The sequence below is a fragment of the Erithacus rubecula genome, assembly GCF_903797595.1.
Source record: "Erithacus rubecula genome assembly, chromosome: 14".
Classification (NCBI taxonomy): Eukaryota; Metazoa; Chordata; class Aves; order Passeriformes; family Muscicapidae; genus Erithacus; species Erithacus rubecula.
Window position 1 is genome coordinate 12069510 of NC_136666.1, and position 26740 is coordinate 12096249.

At 41.4% G+C, this 26740-nt stretch overlaps 1 protein-coding gene across 3 annotated transcripts in view; it reads left to right on the forward strand.

Moving 5' to 3' along the window:
* The first annotated feature begins 7442 nt into the window (after nt 1-7442).
* Nucleotides 7443-26740, forward strand: part of FBN1 (fibrillin 1) — a 144206-nt gene continuing 124908 nt past the window's right edge. For all 3 annotated transcript variants that reach the window (XM_079317997.1, XM_079317999.1, XM_079318000.1), the window contains exons 1-4: nt 7443-7553; nt 7963-8234; nt 21062-21144; nt 22045-22143. In XM_079317997.1, coding sequence (XP_079174123.1) covers nt 8068-8234; nt 21062-21144; nt 22045-22143 — 349 coding nt within the window. In that variant the 5' untranslated portion in view covers nt 7443-7553; nt 7963-8067. The remainder of the gene's footprint in view (nt 7554-7962; nt 8235-21061; nt 21145-22044; nt 22144-26740) is intronic.

A 26740-nucleotide genomic window follows, 5' to 3' on the forward strand; every position in this document is an offset into this window, starting at 1 on the left:
AGATAGATAGATACAGATGTCCTTTTCCCCAAGCATCTCCTGTCAAGTATTTTTCCTTGGCTCTCCCTCATGGGTTTCAAATGACATTTCCTCTGCTGACTCTGTGCCTGTTCGACCTTCATTCTTATTTGTCTGAAGTTATGTGGTATTTTTCTTGGTATTGAAAGGAGTTCATGAAGCTAGAAAAAGTGTCCAACATCTTTATTTCAAATTTGTCAAGTGTCAAAACCTGACTCTTTAAATAAGAAATGTAGCAGCTCAATCTCTTCTGAACTCCACCCCATTCATCACAGTAAAAGCAATTTTGGGTGGACCTGGGTGTTGATAATTTGTAAACCCTTGGGGACGTTCTAGAGGCAGTAATTCTGTTTTTTAAAAAAAGCTGAAAGATTTTTTTTTTTTTTATTGTTGGAATTTCTTCCCCCATTTAAACAAAACTAGTCAAAGTTGCTCTCATTTCAAGTGTTCTAAGGAATAGATTTTAACTCTATCCCTGTATCTTAATCTTCTGTAGAAGAGGAAAAAAAGAGTTTTCAACCTCCAGAAAACATATAGAGCTTTCTTCCTGTCCCTTCTCATTCCCACTTTGAGCCACAGTATGTTGAATCTATTGCAACTTCCTCCTCAATTAGCTTCTTTTACTTAATTTGGCTACTGGTATTTTTTAAATTAACTGCAATTTCTATTTCCTGTTTCCTTATAAGAAAAGGCAACCTGGTTTTATCCTAAAAAGTAGCTGTAAAGAATCTATACACTGCAAATCAATCGGTTTGCCATGAGTTGAGACAATGCATGAATGAGAAGGAGATAAAAATGAAACAGAATACTCTGTGAGTTAATAGAAAGCTCCTTGTTGATTTCTGTGCTGAATTTACCCACGTAACTGTACTGGAAGTGCACAATGCAGTATATTAAAGTTGTATGTATTAATAAGTGGATCATGTTTTATCCAGTGGGATGTATAAAGACCTTGCACCTGATGGACATTTTGAAGCAATGAAGACTGGCTGCTGAAACTTGTGAACCTGATAAAATAACACCCCAGTGATCCTCAGTAAGGACATTTTAATACTTTCAACAGACAAAGTGGGAGGGAAATCCCCAGATGATTTTATGCCCGGTAAGAAATCACAGACTCTAGATGAGGTTGTCTCAGTTTACTGGTATCTAGAAAACCTGAGGAAATGAAGTCAGCCTTTTGAAAGTTACTGAATAAAGGAAAGTGCAGCTCAGAGCTGCTCTGAGCTCTTTCCTGGGCAGAGACTCATCCCTGTGCTCCGTGAGTCAGCGGCGCTCCAGCAGCGGAGGCGGCCAAAGGCACACGGGCTGTGTTAGGGCACTGCAGGGAGGGACTCTTTACCTCTCCTGGTGCTTCAGAAACTGCATCTGCAGTACTGCATCCAGCTCTGGGCACCCTGGCACAGAAAAACCACACTCAACCCTAAACCCAAAAGCCACTGATAGCCACATGGTGGGGGGCTAAAGCAATGCTCTCTCAGCAGAGGGCTCATCCAGACTTCAGCACAGGTTAGAGAGCATCTTCCTGCTGTCTTCAGGGTATGGAGGAGATAGAGCCTGACTCTTGTGGGTGGTGAGCAGTGGTAGGATGAAAAGCAGGCACAAATTCTAGGGAAGGGAACTTCCTACTAAATATTAAGAAAAAAATTCTCACAGCAAAGGTTGTGAAACAATGGAGTAGGTTACTCCAGAAAAGTGGAGTGTACATCCTTGGAGATATTCTGGACTCATCTGGATAGAGCCTGAGCATCCCATTCTCAAGTTGGTCCTGCTCTGAACAGGGAGCTGGACTGAAGGACTTAAGTCCCTATTTAAACTCATCACTGATTCTATGAGAGCTGTATGCAATGCTCTCATAGTGTTATTTCTCAAAGGAAGGGCCTTGCAAATGGAATGTGGTGGGTTCATAGTTTAATCCCTGGTCTCTTATTACCTATTTTATTATTTCAACTGCATCATGGGGCAACTCCCTATCAACCGAGACATCACATAGCCAGAGGAGCACTAGGATGGAAAACAGAGGCAGAGACACCCAATCCCTTGCTGACAGTGTTTGAAGGAATGTGGGGCCTGATTCAGCTGTCTTTGTTGGAGTCAGTAGGGAGTTCTGCATAAATCAGAGTTTAAAGAGGCTCTTGGTTACTGATTTCCACCCACTTGGAATGTATTAATTTGGATAAAAAGCTATATCCATTTTGCTCAATGTTTTAGCCTGAATATTCACCCATCAGTTGGCATTTTATGCTAAGCCATGAAAACTGTTTCACTTTGCTTCTGAGTTTACAGGTGGGATTTAAGAGGTCGTTGGGAACAAATGTAAGACTGAGGCTTGCAACTGTTACTGTGGCAAAATTCCCATTAAATCTGACAGAGTTATTAGCTGGCAGAAAATAGGAGTAGATATATTTCCTTTTCTTGCACTAAGAGTGGATTAAAATTCTTATTTTTAAATCAAAGAAACAATTGCTATTGTTAAGATAGGTCTTCTAGCAGTACACATAGAATTAAATACATCACTGTGTGCATATTAGATTGGGATTAAAAATAAAATTCCACTGTATTTTAGCTGTATTTTTATTCAGCACTAGTCTTACAAAAATAGGTTTTGCTTCTCCTACCTGAAAGATAGAATGAAACTCATCAGATTTCTTCTGGTTTAGTTCTTTTCTTTAGTAACCCCTAAGGAATAACTTTGATAATAGTTCTGCTTTCAGCAAACAAGACAATAAGTTTCACCCTTACTGGGTAAGGATTGATTTAAAATGAGATCTAGTTTTGGAAACAAAACCAACTATGAATGGGGCAGATAACATTCCTAAAAAAATACTGAGAAGGAAATGTCTGAATTAGGGCCTCCCTTGAGTTTTCTTGCACTTTCATTGTCACTGATACTGGGGAATCCAGGTGCTTTAGAGGAGAAAGAATATCTTAGTAAAGAGAAATGTATGGTTTTTAGTGGTATGATATAAAAAATTGCCTTTTTCTTGTGAATTAAAGGTGTTATTTTGTTTACAAGAACATAAGATCTGTGTTAAACTGTTCCATAGAGGCATAAATAGGAGAGATGTGTTTTGAATGTAATAAAATGTAATAGGTTTATGTTCACTTAGGATACAACTGAGATAAAATATTGTAATTTCTGCAGAAGTGCATTGGCCCCTAATATCTAAGACAAGAAAGAACTTCTTTATTTCCTCTCATATTTCTTATATTACAGAAATATTACAACAACACTTTGTACAGTATCACAGATTGTGGAATTATATAGATTGGATTTCCTTCTCCATCACAGTAAACTCTGCTGACAGATGAAAACTGCAATTAAGCTATTTGTAAAAATTAAGTAAATGTCTTGGGTGAAATATGTTCCCCTAATCTATTAATAATGGATTCCATAGCTACTTATCACAGCTTGTCTGACCAAACAGCATAAAAAAAAAGATGTGTTTTATTTTGAGTTACCTAACTTTTTTATTTTATTGTTTTAGATTTAAACCAGTTAATTGGTTGTCTGGATGTAATTACTGTTTGTGCTTCTAATATACTTAAAAAAATACACACTCTAAAACTTTCCCACACTATTTGTTTTCATTGGCATAATAAAGGCCTTCTTAATAAAGAAATATGTAAGATGGACATACTTATTTTTACTCACTTGGGTTAGACTAAATGTACAGATTTAAAAAATTGCAATTATTGCAAAAGTTCATACAAATTGAAATAGAGAAAAACTATGAAATGAGCTCCCAACTGATCACAGTACTTCTAGTGATAAGATTTTTTTATTTGCAACTGTTCAAAACAGTTTTCCTGAAAGAGGACTATTCAGGAGGAGAGGAAGGAGTGTTTGAATAAGATGAAGAGGACTGGGCAGCCAAAGGCCAGCAAGGAGGGAGAACAGTACTTTGCATCTCTGCTGCTGGGCATGGAGATCACCAGCACAGAAAACTTCAGTTCAGTGTTTTTATGTAAACCAAACAGCAGGACAAGTAAGTATGTCTCTGAGGATCAGTTAGATATTAATAATTTGGGCACTGTGTAAAATGATTTATGTACATGATGGTGATAAGCACAGGGAGGTGCACTAAGGCATGACTAGAAATTAGGATGTCTTACTAGAGGAATGTACTGGGCTTGATTTAAAGTGTGTGTAAAGTGATGTAAATGTTTAGGGTCATTGTTTCCCAGGTGATACCCAGCTATAAAGCATAGTCTTTGCCTTTTCTACCATTCCTACCTATAATCAATCTATCTGTCATTATCCTGCCCTGATTTTGGGTCCTGCCACCACAATCCATGCCATCTACATCCTCCAAAATACACCTATAAGATCCTCAAAGTCACCTGGAAGAATGAGCATTGTGGAAAATGAGTTGCTTAAATGTTATAGAAAATTCCACTGTGCATGTAGCAATGATGTTATATGTCTTGTTCTTGGCGTCTTATTTTTGGGTTTGACTCCATAGTTTCATCAAGGAACTCAATTATCACTGAGTCTCTGGATTTTTGGTTAATTTGAGAGTTCATCCTGTTTTTCACAGGAAATAGTGATCAACTGGGTCATCAGAATTGTTTCTTAGTGGCCTTGGTTTTTTTCCCCTGAAGTGAAACTTCAAGTGGCTGACAAGTGTTTTGGAGGCCATATAGAAATCTGTTTGTCTGTAGATGTTCTTCAGAGTCCAAATGTTTGCAGAGACTCAAGTGGCTGTGGGAAAGAGTGATGACCCCAATAAGGGATGACCCTTATTAGTAGCTCTGTTCTTCAGCAGGGAGCAGAAGTTGTTGTAAGTCTTTGCCTTGTGACTGTATTTTTCTAGTGGTTTGAAAACCCAGGTGGGCACCATTTCAAAGTTGTCAACAATGTAAGTACTTCTAATGTATAAGCATATTCTTTAGAATGACACGCCAGAGGTTGATGATGTGCTACATATTTCACTAGATTAATGAACTTCCAGCCCACATATCATGTAACATTACTTCATATACTGTAATCCACATTTCTGCAACCATGCAAGATACCAAAAAATACATCATAAAATGTGCTAGAAGATATGAGAAAGTCACCCCATTAGCCTGTGACACAGACTAGATATTTTTCTGGTAGCTCATCCACAAAATTAAAGCGGTTGAAACAAAATGTTGAAACCAAAAGAATGTTGGAGTAAATAGCAACCCAGAATTCCTTTCATAACTCACTTTTGTTTACTGGTAAATTCTGTCTTCACATTATAAACATAATTAGTAAACATCTGGTGACATTTTTGCAGGTTCGGTTTAACTTCTATATTAACTAAGTAAATGTTTAGATTTTGCTGTATGCATAGATGACAGTGAAGGAAGAAAACTGTATATCAATGTACTGCATGTCCTGAATTTCTTAATAGAAGGGATAATTGCTACCACCTTTATCCTCATCTCTTTTTGGTTTTGAGAAAGTGCTAATGTGACACTGCAATAGAAGTACAAAATCATTTAGGCAATGCTATATTGTCTCTTCAACAAGCATAGCCATAAAAAAAAATCCTAATCTTTGTATGCTGAGGTGTTAGACAAACAAAAATTTTTAAAAATCAAAATCCTATTTATCCAACTACATTATAACAGAAAAATTAACATTTCTCATTAATCATAACCCCTAACTCCTACTTCTGTGGTGCAAACTGCAAATCAGTAATACTTTGCTTGCAGAATTGAAGTTAATTAGTTCATTTTGTATAAGTCACAAAATAGTACAAAGTGTGGCTGCTACTGCCTTGAGTCTTTTTCAGACACACTGAATGGGGTACTCTGTACCCCATTACTTCTTTCTTGGGCCAGTATTTCACAGTATTTCTCATCTACATTTTACCTTATACTCTCCATTTGAAAGTCTTAATACTAAACTGTTAAACAGTGACATTGAAATGGTCAAAATCAAATGACTGTTTTGTAATTTGCAGAATCTTACACTTTTCTTGATGATAAAAAACAGCCAAAAGTATTAGAAAGCTGCTATTGTGGTTAGTACATAGCTTAATAAGTTAAATACTTCCATGTATGTTTAGGACAATGCATATTTATATATGTAATATATAAACTACTGTAAACTGATTCAAACTGTATATTTCAACTAGCATCTGTCATATCTTGTGTCACCATTACAGTTCAGCTGTAAAAAGATTGGTACTAGGAAATCTCACAGACCACTTCCTTTTTTCCTGATAGTGGTTTAGTGACAGAACACACCATGCATTTATCTTTGGGCAGGGTGGTTTGGCAGCTGCTGTGCCTGGTCAGCTGCTTGCTTATGAAATTGTGCAGCTGAGCATTTGCAACATTAGTGTAATAATACAGAACCACTAACCATCAGTACCTACCCGAAACTAACAAATAACAAAAAAAAAGAAAATACCTGCAAATTAGGAAATCCAATATTTCTGCCAAAGTTTGTAAGTAAGCAGGAGCAGAATGCATAAGTATCATTTACTTTCAGTCTAATTATGAGTTTGTTTTTTTGTTTGGTTGGGTCTTTTTATATTTCCTGTGTATGTTGAAATGGGATAATCCTGGTACAGAGAGTTACTTGATACGAGTATATAGAATCTGGGCTTGAACTGTTAACTGTGTTGTGTTGTGTTCCCTGCTCAATTATTTCAGTATAAAAATACTGAATACCAATACCTTTCAGGTGTTGGTAGTGGTTTGCTCTTTTTGATTTAAACCATAATTAAAAACTAAGGGCTTTCTTTCCTGGAGAAGGATGAGGCAGGCGTTTGTTCTGGTGCTGGCCGTGGAGATTCAGGAGGAGGTACGGCAGAGTTCGGTGCCTTGGTGTCTGTGCCATGTTAGTTACTAGAAAGCGCATTATTCATTCTGCAGCAGCCTCTCCGGTAAAGCCACCATCCGTGCTATTTTTCCTTATAAGGGAAACAGACACCTTTATGTTATTTTTCATAAGCTATAAATGTGAAATGCTGCACCTCTAGGAAGTGGATACCTCTACATATACATGTCTATATGCATTTAGACGGAGGCAGAGGCGCGCATTTCCTTTGGATCCCCCACTCCTGTCTGACACACTTGGCTCAGCATTGAGGCTGCCCCAGGCGCTGGTGCCTCTGCGAGCCGGGGACCCGCGGGGTAACCCGAGCTGGCAGCGCTCTCGGCCGCAGCTGCGGAGGGAGCGGCAGCGCCGATCCTGCCGGGCAGCCCGCACGCTTCCCGCGGCCCCGGGAGCCCCTCGGGGCCGAGCATCCCGGCAGCCCCGCGCCGGCCGCAGGTGACCCGCGGAGCTGCCGGCCAGGAGCCGCCCGGGCACCGCCGGGAGCCCCCGGCTGGCGGCTCGGGGGTGGGGGGAACATTTTTATTCCCCTCTCTCTCGCGAGAAAGGGTTGGGCGGGCGATACTTGAAGAGGAGAGGGGGGGGGAGAGAGGAGGGGAAAAAGGAGGAGGAGGAGGGAGGGGGCAGCTGGAACCGCAGCTGGATTAGCGGCGGGTGCAGCGGCCGCAGCTGGAACAGCAGCGGGAACGGCAGCCGGCGGCGGCGGCTCCAGCGGGTGCGCGCCCCTCGCAGCGGCTTCTCCCGGGGCGGGCGGGCTGGGCGCGGGGCTCCTGCCCGCGGCGCTCCGGCCGCTGCGGCTCCAGCGCTGCCCGGCTCCGGGAGCCGGCAGGGTTCGTGCCCAGGGGACACTTCCAGCCCCGGAGCGGCTTCGGTAGCGGCGGCGGCGGCCGCGGTCTGTCCGCGGCGGGTGCGGGAGCCCCCGCGGATGCTGCTGCAGGGGAGGCAGAGCCCGGGCAGCCCCTCGCCATCCCCCTCGCCATCCCCCGCGGCCGCCGCCTCTCGCGGCCGCGATAGCGCCGGGCTGGCCGGGGGCCGGCGGGGGCAGGCGGCGGGGGGCGCGGGGTGGCCGCGGCCGCTTTTCCTCGGTCCCTAACTCCTCTTCCTCCTCGTTTCTCCCCTCGCAGCTCGCATTGGAGAGGCTGGTCAGAGGCAGGGCGGCGGGGACCGGCAGTCTTCGGCGGCGCAGAGGAGGCAGCGGCCGCTCGCAGCCCGGGGGCTCGGGGGACGCGATGTGGCGGGGGCGGCTGCTGGGGATCGCCCTGGGAGTTGCAGTGCTGTGGGCGTCCCAGGCTGGTGCCGCCGCCGCCGGGCACACCGAGGGGGTGAGCGCCAAGGAGAGCCGCTCCAGCCGGGCCAAGAGGCGAGGGCACGGCGGCGGGCACGACGCGCTCAAAGGGTAGGTGCGGCTCGAAGGGTCGGTGCGGAGCGGCCCCGGCCCCTCCCGGGGCGCCGCGGCGGGGCCGGGATATCTGCCTGCGTGTGTGTGTGTGTATGTCACAGCCAGAGCCCCTTGGCGGTGGGAGCTCTGGGGGTGCCCGTCCCGAGCAGCGGTTTGGGCTGGGGGCGCCGCCTGCAGCAGCGCGGGGCAGCGCCAGGCTCGGGGCGCGGAGCCCCGCCACCCTGCCAGCCCCCCCGCCCACAGGGTCCTGGGTTCTCTGCGAGCTGCAGCCCTGCTGCACCCCTGGGCGGGCGATGCTTCGTCAGGATGAGCCGCAGCAGCGCGGAGGTTGCTAATTTATCTTCTAGGGAGGCCTTAGATAAAGGCACATTCCTCCCGCATCCCGCGCCTCTGCTTTGCATAAAGCAGAATAACGGTGATGCCTGGAGCCCACAGCACGCCCTTTCCATCAGCTGTGCTCTCTCATCTCCACCTTGAGTCTTCGGTGATGTCCATCTTCCTCTCAAATGGATTGTCTAAGTATCTAGTACTAGCAAGACTGAGCCCAAGCATACAAGAGATCAATTTCTTAAGAAACATTGTAGTACATGCTTAGGGGAGAGGTTTTTTTAAAGGCTAAATCTGCATCAGGCATACTTTTCCCCATTCTAATGGAACACCTTTCCAATGCAAAAATAGTTGTGAAGTCAGCTGAAAGGCATTGCGTGCATGTGCAGTTGAAAATCTAGTTCACTAAAGGTGAAAAGTTTGTAATAAAGTAATAAAAAAGAAGCTTCCTTTCTCAGGTAATCTAAAGTGCCTTTTCAGCCCACAGTCAGATATTTTCTGTTGTCAGACAGAGGAGAACTGTAACAAAAATTGTGTTAAAATAGTAGTGCTTCTGTGGGAAATGCAAACTATTTGCTTTTTTTGCCTCCCCATTTTCTCAAAAAGGAGCTATTACAACGTTATTGTTAGAGGCCTTGATGGATATAGTTTAATTTCTTTCTAACTTCCTTGTAGTTCTGTAGAACTTTTAAATCTATATTTGGATTTACAATCTTGGCTTTTTTAATGCTTGCCTGATTGAAAAAGATTTATATTTTTAGATCTGCATGCTGAAAAAATGGATGCAAACTGTCAGCATTATTTTTCATGGATCTGATTTTGTAGGATCAGACTCTCTTATTTCCTTATACCTTGTCACAGAAGAAATAGTTGGACAAAGCAGATCCAAAGTAGATGTGACAAAATCTAAGAGGTTAGAAGAATGTACAGTAAAGTTTGAGGGATTCATTGCAAGCAATAAAAGATAAGGAAAACCATTTATTGGAAAGTGCTTGTATATTTTAGGGTGTTTTAATAACTTTTATTGTTATAGGATTCTGAGTTAATATCAAACTGATAAATATAATTTTTTGCTCAGTGGCAGAATATGCCATCTAGCACACTGTGCTGACTTGGTGGAAGTTAGAGGCACATTAGTTGAGGATAAAATTTCTTTGGTGTGTGTAATGTCACTCTAAATTGTGCTGTTTAGATGTAATAATAGTGCATCCAGCAATGATATTTCAAGTGCTAACTATTTTTGGAATCTAAATGGGTTAGGGTATTTAATCTTTTGAGTTGATTCTTATACTTAACAGAAGCCTGCCATATTTTATGTCCTTTGCAATAATTCTTCCTTTTATTTTATCTTATCTGTGGGTTATATATCTTTTTAGTAATCTGCAAATCTAGAGATAATGTCAACATAAATTTTAGTTATTATGTGTCTTGGTCAGTTTTTTGGAATATTACCAATAGGAATGAGTGCTTCTGGGAAGCAGATTCTTCACAAGGATATAATAATTTGCCAGATGAACTGAGAAAAAGACAAAACAAATTATTAGTTTGGTTTCTTATTAGACCTTCTTTTGTAACCCTGAGTTGAGGCTGAGTATAGAGTTCCCAAATTGCTTGGAGGACAGTAATTTTGGTCATAGTTAGGTGAATGCTGCTGGATATTTCCAGTTTAGAAGTTGTGAGCACTTTTTTAGGTGTGTTACTGTACTGTACAATGTGAATAAAGAGAATTGTCATGCTAACAGACAAGGTTGGAACGAATTTGGAAGGACAGATGGAAAACATATTTTGAATGTACAGGAACTGTATATACATTATTCATTGTAATTGGAAGACTAAAGCACTAAAAATATGATTTTACAAGAAGACATAGTATTTTTTTAACTTGTTCATCAGTACAAATACATTTGGGAATCTGTTAATTGTAATACAAGTCATAACAGATGCTGGGAAACTTTATTTCCATGTTATTACAGTTGACTAAGACTTTCTTTTAATTTTGAAATGAACTCTTGCTCTGATTGTAAGGCACATGGGGATACATTTTTAGAGAAAACCCTTTTACACTTCAGTAATTTTGTGTGTTTGATTATAATGACTATTGGAAGGCTTTTAGTAATTGAAAGCATTGAGGTTAGTCTGTGTGTGAATACTGGTATTGTATGTTAAAATGAAGAAGCTTAAAATCTGTTTCAGTTCTCAAGATTTTTCCTACCAAACATTTTTTACTGCAAGCTGTTGACTGCAGGAGATGTTTGCTTTCATCTGTGTGACCTTTGCCTCATTGTTTATGACAATAAGTTCTTTGAATGTATAATGTGATTATAGAAGCATATTTTAATTTCAAGAATTATAAATTACTTGGAAGTGCCTCTTAGGTTCTCATTTTATATGTTACACTTGCTGCTCATGTAGTTTGAATCAATCCTGCTTTGGAGGCATTAGAGGTGAAGTCCTTTTAATGCCATCTGTGTTTGGCCTGATTCAGTGTATATTTATGTGCTAGTGCCTGATGCCTCTAAGTGATCAGAAAGCAATCAGAATAAAGGCAGTAATTATTAAAGAATATAACTAGACTCTCTGGTCATGGAAATGTTGCTGGAATCCACTGTGATTCAGCAGTTAAAATAACAAGCTGCTAGTGAGACACTTCTCCACTTACCCAAAACTTTATCACAGATGTTACTGGATTAAGCTATAAGGCATCAAGGCATTAGCTACTACCCCTTAAATACCTAATAATGTGTCAACTTCTCTAAGAAATAAATCCTACAAAACTGGCCATGAACGGGGAGTTCTTTCTAAACAATACATACTTTAAGACAACCATTCATATGTGTTTCAATCATTAGACTATAAAGCAAAAAATAATTTACTGATGATTTGATTAGTACTTGTCTGAATACAAGAAGTATTGTACTGAAAGATCTTAGAATTAATTATTATTTCTCATTTTCTGATGATGCTGAATTACTTCAAACACTAATGAGTATCAGTCATTTCTTAACATTTTAAGCAATATTTGTCATGTTTATCAGTCTCTTCTCAGTATAGTGGCCAAAGAAAGCAATGATTTGCTTAACAAATAGCACAAAATTTGAAAGAACTGAAATTTTTTCAAGATAGCTGAATTCTGACATGTTTCTAATTAGGAGACTAATTAAATGTATTTGTGCAAGAATGATTTAATTTCTTTGTTTTTGTTAAGTTGAAATGATAGTGAATATTGCAGAACAGAATAGTTGGCTCCAAAAGGATTCATAAAAGTCTTGGATTAAAGGCATTCAACAGGGAATTAAGCTTTTTGGTCTGTTTTTTTTGGTTATCTCAAATGGAGACCACAGGTTTACTGATACACTTCCCTGAGTAAACTTGGTTGGATTTGACCCTTTTTATGCATCAGTGCTCCCTGAAATAGAATAATCTTATAAATCTGTAACTTAATTCTAGTGTTCAGCTATATAATTAAGGCTTCTGGTTTTCGTTTTAAACCAATCTTTACCACTAAAAGCCTGCTGAAGAAAAGCAGACTTTCTGTACTGGTAAATATTTGTTTATACTGAAAAACCTCAAAGATTTTTCTTGCCACTTGTGGTCTGCACACCTCTGGGCAGCTGCTGGTGCCACACCTTGTCAGTGCCACTCTGCAAGCGGGAGGCAGCCTGAATACTTGGAAATAAAAAAACTTAATTAAAAATACATGCAGGTTGCTGTAATGCCCAATGTGCTGGAGCACTCACCTGGCTTCCAGGTGGCATGGCTGGCCTCCTTCCAGTCCTCTCTGCCTGTGGGGTAAAGTTTACATGGAGGATGAAGAACTTTTATTCCAGTATATCCTAGTGTGGAAACTGAAGTCCTTGGCAACTACACGTAGTGTTAATATTCTGCACCTCTCTGAATCTATTTGCCAGTGCTTGTGGTTCTTTTGTTATTATTTTGTTATTACATGATCCTTGGAAATCTAGTTCTGGAGTGAAATAAGTTTCTAGATATTGGCACAGTGCCTTATCTGTGTGTTTCCTTTCTTTTGCTATGATATGATTTGATGTAGGTGTGACTTTGTGGAAAAGGAGAAAACCAGAAAAAAAGTAAATAATCTTCAGGGCTTTGTAGTCCTTGTAGTCTTCATTTAGATATTTAAATTGTGTCATTTGGACACCATCTCTTTAGAAGGCACAGCCTTAATCTGAATTCTGGTTTATCAGTTTAGGGGATAGACTTATAAGCCTGTGTAGTTTGTAGGGCAGAATTAGGACTGTATTAATTTTGGACATGCCAGTGCAATCTCTGGTTAAAACTCTTGGTGAATACTGTTGTAGTCTCCCTTTCAGGGGGAGGCTCTGAGGCATATGTGACTGTTACTGACAGCTTAGTCAGTCTGCCTCTCAGTGCTCTTTCTCTCTTTACAACTTTTATTGACAGGGTGGTACTGTCTTTAGAGACTGGAGGCATGAAGGGTTGGGAGAAGAACAGCATCTGCAGAAAGTGTGTCTTGTTGGAGCAGGGTGCAGTAATGTGCAGTTTGCAGAGCAGGTTTCCTGAAGGAATTGCTTCAAGGAGACAGAAGAAACTTTGTATAGGCATAGACTTTCCTCAATCAAGAGCCTACTTAAGTTTTGTAAAAGTAGACTTCTCGCCTGTTGTTAGCCAGTGCAGGATACATTTTGTGTTCAGTGGCGGCTCCACAAGCTGTCCATCAGATTCTGTATCACCTGGCTCTGTTTGCCTTGGTCCCTGGGTAGGTTCTGCTCTCTGTGCAGCTTCACACCAGTGCCAGAACATTTGGAGCTGTGCTGGGCTTGAGGATGCAGACTTGAAGTAAGGATAGGGCTGCTCTCAGTTGATATGGGAGCAAAGGGAGGATCTCTGGGTCAGAGCTTGACAGGAACAGTCCATCTATCAGCTTCACTTAGAGTTGTCCTTATCAAATAAGATTATAGCTTCTGTTTCCCTGTATGTTTATTTTCCTTTCCTGTGGTGTGTTGCTCAGCACTGCTGCTCACTAAGGACAGTCTTTGTCATTCCTCTTCCATCCTGCTAACTTGAATGTTTAGTGTATGAACTTCAATACAGTTTTTGACAAGGGTCACTTTAAATATGTTCATGGACTGAGCAATCTGTGATTGTTAGAACAGTAGTACCCAAAATGAAAGACCCCAAATATTTAGCTGTATGAATCACTGGGAAGATTTCCTCTTGGTAGAAATGTGGTAGACACTGTGTAATAGGAGGCCATCTCTACTTAAATAAGATTTTAAAACTTTGAGATCTTTGAATGTGCACACATGAAAATAGTAAGAAATGGATCATTAACTTTTTTTGTTTTGCAATGAGAGTGACTCCCATCTCCTTCTTCTTCATTTCCCTACTGAACCCTAAAGATGAAAAGGATATAGAGACATGCCTGTCACTTTGGTCTTGCTCCCCAGACTCAGTAAATATTTTGTAGAATGGAGCAATTGTGGCCTGGAGTGTTTCTGATTAACCATTGCACTGTGCTGGGAAATATAAGTTGTAGCTTTTTAATCTTACATGTCTCCTTTGGTTGTTTTCTCATCCATTCTGACTTTCCCACTTAGTTTTATTTATTTAGTATTTTTAAAAGGATTTCAGACCTACTGACAGCGTCATTCATGCTAAGGCTGTGTGCAGACAGAGGCATGAGGACAATCATTAGTTTTTTTGTGACAGTTCAGTAAAGTCAGGCTCTTCTTTGGAAGGTACACTGGGAAGTAAAATATAGTCAGTTAAATTAAAACCTCTGCCTTCTGGTTTTGCTTATAAATTTTCACTGAATTATGAAGGAGGTCTAGCTTTTATCTGGAAAAATATTTTCAATGTTGACTTGCTGGAGAATCTGTTGTTTTCCTTTCTACTTCTCATTTTATGAAATGATTCATGACCATTATAGCCTCAGAAATACCAAATGAAAGCCACAGTTCTTTTGTCTACAGTCTTAATCATTTTCATCTTCTTTTTCGAGCTTCCCTCTCTCTCATATTTTGCTGGAGGACATCAGAATATCCAGTGACGTTCAGCTGAGGTTTCAAACTAAAATTTGTTTCCTTTCAGGAACATTATTTTCCTGTCCCTTTTCTTCCTTGTTTTTCCCACTGATATTCCATCTTTTTCTCTTCCCCATGTACAGAATTAATTACCAGTGTGTGCTAGAGACAAGCTGAACTAAAACAGTGGAATCGCTATCAACAGGGTTTTCCTGTTTCCTTATGGCAGATGTGCAGGTAACTGGCCTTTTGAAAATGTAGAGTCACTGTTCCAGCAAGGAGAGAGATAAAGGGGAGAATAGTGTGTAGCAAAGGGAGGAGGGAAATACTGATAACTTACCTAGAATAAATCTTAAGTAGCCTAAGGAAGAGCACTTAAGACACAAATTAATAGCATTGCTTAAGACCTAAGGGCATTCTCTGCAGGTGTCAGATATAGGAGACTCCCTAAAGGATTGGGTGTCCTCCATGGAGGGGATGGTGGGTGGCACCAGCACAACCTGCAGCCTCCAGGGAAGCCTCTGCAAGGGCCTGGCTGGCCTTGGGTTTGTGTGGCCAGCATACCCCATACCAGCCCTTGTGCTGCTGCTCAGCTTGGGCAGGGGCTGGTGGAAATCCTGAGCTCCCTGGGTGCTTTCCCTTGGGAAACTGCTAGAGGTTTGCCTCCTCAGTAACCATGAGTGGGTACAAGTGTGAGGAGTAGACCTGGAGGTGTGAAATGATCTCTCCCTGTTCCCCTTTTGGAAGTGACATCTGGACAGCTACACGTTGTCTTAGCCTGCAGTTGCATCCATTTCCCATGGGATGTTTTTAGTGCTACAAGATAGAAAAGACTTCTTGTCCTTTGAATGTATCTTTTTAGTTTGGGGGTTTTTTGTGTTTGTGTTTTAAGAAAGTATCTGATGGATCCTTCTTGTTTATCTGCTGCACTTGTCTGGCCTGGCATATAGTTTCTTGTGGTGATGTACTTTATCTGTCTTCAGCCATGTAGATGGGTTTTGAACTGGACCCGTTGCCATTCTCAAGTGGAACAATGAAGGAATACATGCCAGAAACGCGTCTGTCCCTGGCTATGAATGAGAACAATGCCTGGCTGTCAGGTTAGATGAGCGTGTCCCTGCAAAAGACAGGGCTGGATTTTCAGAGCAAGTGCAGAAGAATTCTCTTAATGTCAGTGCTGTTGTTGGATTGCTGTATTTAGCTGTCACAGTGTGATGGAGGTTAGGGTTAGAAAAGTGTTCAGTGTTGCTGTAGGAAACTTGCATGTCATTTTGAACTCTTGACTTACACATAGGACAGAGCCAAAGATACCTGTAGAGCTGCTCAGCAGGTTATTTTTTTAGTTGAACTGAGCCAGGATTCTGGGATAGCGGTATCCTTACTGTCAGAGTGAGAAGTAGTTATCATATTAGGCTCTCTCTGCATGGCACAAACTTACTTATTGCAGTGTAAAAATGAGTACATCAGATGTAATCCTTTGTATGAAAAAATATACATTTTGCTTAAAAGTGCTTGCTTATACTTTATAGTATAATAGAAACTAAATGTTGTGTTTGTTCCAGAGCCTAGCAAAGTTTCATAGGTTTTCCTTTTATATGATTGAAATAAATAGCTTCAGGAGTTATTAGCGATCTTAACTGAATGGTTAAAAGGGGCACAGTGATATAATCATCCCATTTTTATAATATTTAGCTAAACAACAGAAAAGAAATCCCTATTTAAACTATTTGAGGTACCTGGAAAAGAGTTTTATGCATGCTAAATGCAGACCTGTGTTTTCAGCTCTGTCGGGTGCACAATTTTTTCAGTTTGTGGGTGTACTTGCTGAAAGTGGTGAGTTCAGAGCACAACCAAGCTTCTTCCTTGGGGCTTGATGCACCGTGGTGTGTCAGGGTTGCTGCCTCTCATGTGCTGTAGCTGTTACTGCTGCATCCCACTAGGAACCAGTTCTTCCTTTCCCAGTCCTGCTTTGCTCACTGCTCCTTGGAGGAGGGGGCTGGTGACAGCACAGCTAAAGGAGGTGCTTTAGATACCGACCTCTAATTTATGCATACTTGCCTTCTGGCATTTAAGTGAGGAGGGATCTTGGAAGGTCATGTGGTCCAACCCCCACTCAGGTTGCTCATGGCCGTGTCCACTCAAGTTTGGACTATATGGTGATGGAAGTTCTTGATTCTGTGGGAAAGCTGAGTAAAACTCCAGTGGATTCAGCAGAACTGTGCCAGTCTGTGCATTTAGTATTTATTCTGAAACACTGAGAAGTTTAGGTAGGTATATAAAGCTGGTTTATAGCAAAAAGTATAGACCTGATTTTTTGTCTTTTGAAACCTACTCGTAAAAGCTGTTCATCATCACATTCTGGAGCCTTAACAAATCCATTTTTAAGGCCAGCCTCCCATTTTTTCAGGTGCAGTTTGTCATTCTTTTTAACTACATAAAAACATCACTCCAGTTTTATGTGGAAATGATCAGCAAATAGTTCTGGGTATACTTTTAGCAGCTACCAGAGTTACCCACATAAGAAGAAAAATAGGCAAAGCTTTCTCTAAGAACAACCATTGGCTGATGATATTGCTTTAAATTGTATTTTTGTGCCAGAAAACTGGGTCATATGCTATATTGCAGCCAAATAGTTAACAGAAGTTGTTAATGAAATGTTTTCTTGCCAGGAAGAATCCCCGTGTGTTTTTCCTAGGGAGAGGAAAAACGAGTTGAGGGAGGGATGAGAAACCCTTCCCAGTATCCCTGCATCCCTAACTGCTGGTCAGCTCTTTCACTTGCTCTCTCAGCGATCTCTGCCCACTCTGTCTGGTCTCTGTCTGATTTATTTGAGACCCGTGCTTTGGGTTTGATTCAGCGCGGATTACGCCAGCGTTGGCCGGTGCATGGCAGTGCTGCTGACAAAATTTCTGCCTGAAGCCTCGCTCACAGCAGTGCCAGAAACTCTTCCTCCCATGGGAGTTGCAGATGGGCAATGCTTGCTTCCGGAGAGGGCTGTAATTGCCTCGAGGGTCACAGGCAGGGCGGAGTGGGGGTGAGGAGGACTGGCCTCCCCCCGGCAGGCTGCAGCACGGCTCCGGCCGGGCCAGGACAGGACAGTCCCGGTGCCGGGGGAGTCCCTGCCGCTCCCGGGCTGGGCGTTCGCTGCTGCCGGCCTCACACAGGGCTTCTCAAAGTCTCCCTCGCTTCTCTGCCTGTCACTCTGTACCCTCGCTGCCTGGTTTTAGCAGACAAGAGGACTCTGCCAAGCCTAGCATGCTTTGTTTCTCATTATTTGTCCTGTGTGCCCGCTCCGCCAGGGGCAGGACCGGGCGCGTCCATCCCAGGAGCTGCAGCTCCGCCCGGCTCGTTCCCCACGCTGGGAAAGGACCGGCACGGCTCCGCTCCGTCAAGGGCTGCAGGGCCCCGGGGCTGTTTCTGAGGAAGAATATCTTCTAGTTTGGTGCCTGCAGGTGCTATGCAAACTGTATCTCTATCTATCTATGCAAACCTATCGCTCTCAAGTGTTAGTTATCACAATTTCCAGATGAGCCTTTTTCTCTCTGCTCTTTAAAGGTTTTCCCAGCTGATGACTCATGTCTAATGTCTTTTGATAATTCAACCCACTTTGCTACTGAATTTCTACTTGTATATCACTAATCAAAGGCATAATATCTTGTTTACTTTGGACATCTTTGATGAAACTGGGCATTAGCCATTCTGTCTCAGCACCATACCATTACAGAAATCTTTTTGTACTTTACAAGTTTGTTTAGTGACTCTAAAATAAAATGAGAGACTTATTTGGTGTTTGGGGTTTTTTTAAATTGCAAAGGTCACAGCTTTGTTCTGAGGTTCTCTATTCCTTCTCTGGGCTTTGCAGTGAAAAGAAGGTGCTGTAGGTGGTTTGAGGGTGTATAGATATGTTTTTGCTTATTTTATCATTACAAATGAGATTTTACAATGGAATTCTGTTTCTAGTGCTGTTCAGGAAAACAGTTTTGTAAGAATATAAACCACTTCATTAGTATTCATAGCTTATATATCAGCAGGAAAATATGTTCTATTTAATACAAAGTGGGTAACTGTTTAAAGTAAGTGCCATGATAGAGCCTTTAGAATTTGATTGATGGTTTCCATGATTTTACATGAGGTAAGTTATTTATTATTGCCTTGAATACTTTATTTATTTATGGGGATTTATTGCTATAGTGTCTGATCACCTCATAAATATCAATGAATTTAAGCTTCAAAATTAATTATTTTCAAAGTAATTTTACAAATATGCATGATTTAAGAACACTCACCCTGTCCCAAAGAAACAGCATTCAGACTTTAATATAGGTTTCTTTTATAAGCTAGACAGCAGCTTTCTGACGAAAATGTGTTCCACTGGAAAATGCACTTGTCAGGCTCAAACTGTTCTGTGGAAGTACGTTTTGATGACTTTTTTTTTTTTTTTTTTTTTTTCAAAGCTAATCATGCAGCACCAGAGTTGGACTCTCCTGGGTGTATGGCTTAGCCTACCCTGTGGTCAGTTTCAAGGTTCTCAGGGTCTCTGACTTCATGGCTGCTGGCACATCTAGGTTTTCTGGAGTTCCATTTTGGAAAGATTTTTGAAACCAGGTTTCTCTGTGACACAGAAATCTGCTCCTGACTCTTAACATGGACCAGATGGTCCCCAAAGCCACATACTTGCTGAGACTGAGATTTGACAGAGCACATAAACATCACTTTATGGTCAGCCTTCTACAGATCCTCACCAACTGGAATGGGAAATGGATGGTTTACACCTGTAGGTTGTAACAGGTAGCAACAAACCCATTCTCTCTGTCTTAGAAAGTTCCATTATTTCTTCTGACTGGAGAAGGTGAAAAGCAATCTCACTTGTCTACTTGCCAGTCTTACTTGGCAGATGATTGTGGAGCAACATTTGGCATTGATGAACAGGGAACTCTAGGAAAGTTACATGGTTATAGCCCTGTGGGGAAGTAGCTGACATTACTAAAACTGAATACATTGGCATTAAATGAATAAGACTTTGAGTCTGTAACACCAGTTGCAGGAGGAGAAAAGGACCCTGCAACAAGTCCAATTGTGTTGCTCACATTCACCTCAGTTACTGCTTTGTAATTATCCAGAACCAGTAGAAGGTAATGGTAGTGCTTGGTTTGACTTTAGTAGTTTCTGACCACAGTTGGGAAGAATAGGTGTCACTGAAATTGGTGTAATCAGAATGCATGAAATTGCATTAGTAATGCATATCCCTAAATAAATACAGTATATAACTTTCATTAGTTAGAAAATGTGCATAAAGAAATGTTTGTATATATTGAGATTGTCTTAAGTTGCATTACCATATGAAGTAACTATTGTTTACTTGGACATTGCAATATTAGTAATGAAGAACTTTCTGAAGGACCAAGAATAAAATAATAATAGAGAACCCTTCCTAAAGCAGTACACATTTAAATCTGTCTCTAATCTGTACATAATATTTGAATATAGCAATTCCTAGGAAGTTTCTAGCTGGTTCTAGCTGCATTAATTGATTTTTTGAATAATTGTTCACAATATTAATAGAGGTTTCTAAAATTTTGCTCTGCTAAGATTATTAAGCATAAAACAAAAGAAGGCACATGCTCCCATTTTTGAAGGTATTCTTACTAGCTTTATTTACATGGATAGATGCATTAAATAAATAGGACAAGATAGATTAAAATTATCTATTTTGTATCAAGGACATAGAATAATTTCAACTTTTCTATTTTTATCAATAAAATCATGATAGGAATAGTGTCACGTCCTGTCAGCTTTCGTTGTAAACTCCAGTAATTAAGTTATTTGACAGGGTAAATGTGGATGAGAGGAATGGGATGGAATGAAAAATTCCTGTGGATACATCATTTAAGGAGGGCAGTAGGCCTCTCTTACTCCTTTCATAGGACCCTATCACTGCATACACCCACATCCTTGATTATTTTTGATAGTAAGTAATTTTTCATAATGAAGAATTAACATATTTTGACTCATTTATTTGGCTGATGTTCTTGTTGTTATGTTTCACTCACACATACATAATTAATAAGTACATTACATACATACATTAATAAGTACATATTATATACATACATTAATAAGTACATTTGTACTTATTAATGATGCTGGATGGGGTCCCTTATTTTTTTATTTGTGTGTGAGTTTTGCTCAAAAAACCTGGATGGTTGCTTCTTCAGAGATAAGAGTGTTGTAAGACAAGGTTTTCCCATTTGATTCCTGTTGTTCAGATGTTACTGATTTGATTTTTTGTTGTTAATGTAATCTTTAATTTATAAAAGTGTATGCTACCTAAAAACCCCAACAACTACAGGTTAAAAACATACAACACTTCTAAATGTAATGATTGAAATGTATATTGCAGTGATTTATCTGTTCCATTTTATGCCTCTACTTTTAAAACATATTTCTGAGCAAAAATAAGAATTCATCCTTATCCTTTTTTTTTTTTTTTTCCAGACCAAATGTGTGTGGATCACGTTACAATCCCTACTGCTGCCCTGGATGGAAAACATTACCTGGTGGAAACCAATGCATAGTCCGTAAGTTAATCTAGTTATGTGTTATGACTGATGTTTATCTTTGTCCTTCTATGTCTCAGGGTGGTTTTAATTGTATACCAGAACTGAAATGTGTTTCTGTATGTTTTCAATAGCAGCTGTACATGATTGCTTTGCCATTTAAAATATATTAAGCTAATATACAAAGTTTCATGGGCTACAACACAGTGATATGATACCAGTATTTAACAAAAGATTAATCTCATCCACATGTTCTGTTCAAGTCTATGGTAAAGGGTTCTTAGGGGTGTGTAAATTCTCAGGAATGAGTGGAACATGTTAATCTATTTAAGTTAAAGGAAGGAGGCAACAGCATCAGGCCAGCAAGTGCATTTTCTCTGCTTGTTTGGACCACATCCCTGAAATATATATGTAGGGATATAAATGCATGCACACATCATAGTGCTATATGCATATTCATGTGTAGTAGAGCAGTGTACCACAAACAGCTCCTAAAGGCACTTTGCCCAAGGCTGATAAGACTCTCTCCAGACATCCTGCAGCAGCGTGCTGTCAGATGGGAATTATTGCTCTTGTATGTGTGTGGTGCAGAAATAAAGGAAGCATTATGTTGCTGCCTCAGTGTCATCCTTCCTCCAAGAAAGTCTGGTAAAATGGACAAGTTTCACTTTTCCAAGGAAATCTCCCCATATCTAGTGTGACCTCTGGCATGTTCCCAGACCTTTTCATAGCAGATGGTGAAGGTCTAGGTCTTAATTGCCCCCTATAAAGATGCAGATGAAGAGGAGGAACTGTTTTGGGATCTGTTGTATGTGGTTTAATGAGTATGTGGGTATTTATGTTATGGTACTGAATTTTCTATCAGGTGGTTTTTTTGTGTTTTTGAGACATATTTTAAAGGCATTTATGTTTTCTTAATAGCAATCTGCAGACATTCCTGTGGGGATGGATTTTGCTCTAGACCAAACATGTGCACATGCCCAAATGGTCAGATAGCCCCCTCCTGTGGTTCAAAATCAAGTAAGTATTTCTTCTGTGTCTCTGATATTGCTTTTTTGAGTCTGTGAAGCTACTAAGGTATGTAAAATAGTTCAGTGGTCAGTATTTAAGACAAATAACCTTGAGTCACCAGACATACTTTTACCACAGGAAGGGAAGTGTAGCTTTCTGTGATGAAACTGAAGAATGACTCAGTTACTGGCTATTGGAGACAGGTTTTTTTGCCAAATCAAACCAAAAATCAAACCAAAATTAATCTTATTGGAAGTTATTTTCATTTGCCGCTTTGTAACACTAATTCCAGTCTTCCTTGTTTTCTGGAAACAAAACATTCTCTGTTCAGTGGTAGAAATGAGCATGTATATGACAAAAGTTGTAATGATAGACAACTTTTCACAATTGGCTGAACTTGACATGCTTTAGAACTTCCTTGAGATTTCAAGGGTTATAAGCCAGACACTATGTATGCTGTATGTTAATACCTAGGCCTACAAGCTTTAGAGCATTTCCTTGCCAGGCCCAGTACATATCTTCTGAATCTAATACTGCTGACTTTCTTCAGGTGACACTTCCGTAGGTACTAGAGGTACAGAGTTGCTTAAGATTTTAAAATGGAACAGCTTTTCATCAGAAAAACAAAGATGCATTGAAAATGAAACTTTTCAGAGAGATGACTTTTCCTAGAAATGTTTGTATTTCAAGTTTTCAAGGAAGGTTCCCCAGAGCCAGGGAAAAATAAGTAAAAATAATTCATTCCATGAACAGAGAACTTAATGGCTAAGAACTTAATGAGCCAAGTGTTTGATATAGAGTAGGATTCATATTTGAGATGCCAACTGTAAAGTTCTCATTTGAACATGGTTCTTGTCTCTTAGAATGTAGAAAGAAGGTTTAGATTTTTTAAAGACATGTGAAGTTTCTAGAAAGAATTTTGGGGGAGACTGGTTCCCACAAATGCCTCCAACTATCTGAACAACATATTAACAGAAGTCAGTGGGGGATGCACTCAGCTGAGGTCTGCAATACTATGCAACATGGTCATGCTTTTAGTTCTAAATATCTTTGAGACCCAGTGTGTGGTCTGCTTTGCTTCTGTATTTTTTACTTTGCCTTTTTTTTTTTTTTTTTCTTTCCTGGTTGATAAGAGTTTTCCCATGTAGCTGACCATTTCAGTTTGTGGTTTTAGCATCCTTTTTATGCAATTACAGTGGAAAAACATTAACAACTGCAGAATGTAATGGAATGGCATGTACTAAAATGGTAAATATTGTTCTTTGTAGATCAAGCCATCTCATGCTCCTGTGATGTAGGTTAGGGAGAGGACAGCATGAGAAAGATGTGGAGCTATGGAGTTCACAGAGATACTGGAGGGAGAGAAGGGTGCAAAAAGCTGCACAAATATGTGTGATGTGGGTCCCTGCCTGGGTTTGCAGCTACTGTTTTACCAGGTGCAAATGCCTTAGTCCTGTAAGCCAGTAAAGGAAGGTGTGATCTCCCAAGGACTCTTCAGGGCACTGAAGGAGGGGTACATCCCTCTATCTGTTACACGTTTTGGCACCTTTGGCAGGAACAACTGAGCCTTCTCTATTTTTTTTCTTTGGCCCCACTGAAGTTTTTTTTATGAGTCAGACTCAAAAGAAAAATGGGGTAAAGTTTTCAGTTCTCCTCATGGCTCTTTTTCTGAAATATTCTACCATTGATCTCCATAGTTTTAGCCTTCATTGGAGTAGCACAGATAAATGGGTGCAGGACTACTACAGGATTTAATCAAACAGTTTCTAATGCCTCTATGATGTAGCTCATGTACTTGTTGACCATTATTTCTCCTAAGTATGAATTTTCTACTAATCATAAGCTTTAATCAGTGCTGACATTATTTTCCTTACATTGCTGCATAGGCTGGCCTGCTTTTAAGAGATGATTCTCTGTATACAGTTTACATATAGACTTAGCAGTTGGCTAAAATATATATGGTTGATATCTTACTCAATTTCTGCAGTAATGTGAGATACATTTTGTGTATGTTTTTACATCCCCTTTATTTATTAAAACCAATTGTAAAAGCAAAAGTGTCTAGTAAGTTGTAGAGAGAAGAGAATTCACTGCTTCTGTGCACTCTTGGGTAGCATTTTTTATGATTTAGCACATCATTACTACTTACAAAACATACTTTATGTAAATAATTTGTGCTGTTGGCACTGTAGACAAAACCCATGAATATGTATTTACTCAATAGACCACAATGACTTAGATCTGCAATTAGAAAACAAAGTAAACATAAAAATTACTGTTTGACATCAAATGGTTACTGTCAACTACCTTTGGCAACAGTTAATATTTTGTCAGAATGTGTATTAATTAAACCTTATTTTAATTATATGTTTTAAAAATAGGAAAAATCGAATTAAAATAATTAATCAAATGTAAATTGTATGTGTCACATGCAAAGTAAAAATAGCAAATGATAGAAAAAAATGCCATGATTTCTCAGAATAAAATGTATAGCTTCTGATATATGAGATATATTCTTTGGCTATTTTAAGCTATATGTATCTTTAGTACTTTAAGAATCAGTGGGCATGGATTTTTTAGCATGGATTTTCACATCCATTGGCAGAAACTCAATTGACAGTGACTCTTATACTCTGTCAAAATAAAATATTTAATGCAGATTGGAAAACATGTGGATTCAAGAGCAAGACAAAGCCTCCAAGTTTGGTTCTTATGCAGGTCAGTTACTGGAAGTTTTCTGGTGAGGAGTCAGCTTTAGGAATCTGATTTGTGGTTGAAAAGATCAACCGGTGGTTTTCTCAGCAGGCAATTTAGTGACATCAGTAAACTTCTGGCTGAGTGGTGGTTATTTCTGTGTAATTAGTGAATTTTTGGGTGTGCTTACAGGACAGGCTTGGAGATTAGATTGCCAAGTGTAGAGACCTCCCTGCTGCTGCAGGTGTGGGTGATGTGAGGGTGTTCTGACACTGCAGGTGTGGGTGATGTGAGGGTGTTCTGACACTGCAGGTGTGGGTGATGTGAGTGTGCTCTGACACTGCAGGTGTGGGTGATGTGAGGGTGTTCTGACACTGCAGGTGTGGGTGATGTGAGGGTGTTCTGCTGCTGCAGGTGTGGGTGATGTGAGTGTGCTCTGACGCTGCAGGTGTGGGTGATGTGAGGGTGTTCTGCTGCTGCAGGTGTGGGTGATGTGAGTGTGCTCTGACGCTGCAGGTGTGGGTGATGTGAGGGTGTTCTGCTGCTGCAGGTATGGGTGATGTGAGGGTGTTCTGACACTGCAGGTGTGGATGATGTGAGTGTGTTCTGACACTGCAGGTGTGGGTGATGTGAGGGTGTTCTGACACTGCAGGTGTGGGTGATGTGAGGGTGTTCTGCTGCTGCAGGTGTGGATGATGTGAGTGTGCTCTGACACTGCAGGTGTGGGTGATGTGAGGGTGTTCTAACGCTGCAGGTGTGGGTGATGTGAGGGTGTTCTGACACTGCAGGTGTGGGTGATGTGAGGGTGTTCTGACACTGCAGGTGTGGATGATGTGAGGGTGTTCTGCTGCTGCAGGTGTGGGTGATGTGAGGGTGTTCTGCTGCTGCAGGTATGGGTGATGTGAGGGTGTTCTAACGCTGCAGGTGTGGGTGATGTGAGGGTGTTCTGACACTGCAGGTGTGGGTGATGTGAGGGTGTTCTAACGCTGCAGGTGTGGGTGATGTGGGGGTGTTCTAACGCTGCAGGTGTGGATGATGTGAGTGTGCTCTGACACTGCAGGTGTGGGTGATGTCTGTCTCTGAGCTGAACCCCTGGTTTTGTAGTCAGAATGATTTTGGCTGGCTGAACCAGAGAAGGCATTTTCTGATGGGGCTGTCCCTGAAGGAACTGTCACACAGCAGCCGTGGTGGGTGCTCGGGGTGACGGATACAGACAAGTGTTTGTGTCCAGAGCAGGGCTTGCTCCACTGCCCTGCCAGCAGCATCAGAGGCACAGCTGAGCACTGAGCTCCTCAGAGACTTCCCTCGGGCACCGCCGGGGCTGTGGGGCTGAACATCGCCTCGGCTCCTTCAGCACCACCGGGGCTGTGGGGCTGGGCCTGGCCTCGGCTCCCTCAGCACCGCCGGGGCTGTGGGGCTGTGGGGCTGGGCCTGGCCTCGGCTCCGTGCCCTGGGATCCCGCTCCTCGGGTGCTATGGGAAGTTTCTGCTCAATGGCAGTAAAACCTGGACCTCAGCCCTTTGCCTTATACTCTTCTGCTGTCAGAGGTGGTGTAAGGACTTGAATTTCGAATGTGCCCAGAGCTTTTGAGGGTACTGCGGACAATGTCCATGCCTTGTGCAGGGCTGTGGGGCAGCAGGCTCGTGTCCCGCCTTGGCGCTAGCTGCCATCTCTCTCCCGAGTCAGTCCCTCGACAGGGAAAGCACGCTGAGCATCTGGGATGCGATGAGTCCGTCATTCCTTGTTTACAGCTCCTGGCAGGCACAGCCCTGCGTCATGCTCGCCGGGGCCGCTTGTTTCCTCGGCAGTGGCACAGGCAGCCGGGCCGTGCCGCGGTGCCCGCCGCGCCCTCAGCGGCCCGGGCTGTGCTGTGCCGGGCTGTGCCGGGCTGTGCCGGGCTGTGCCGGGCTGT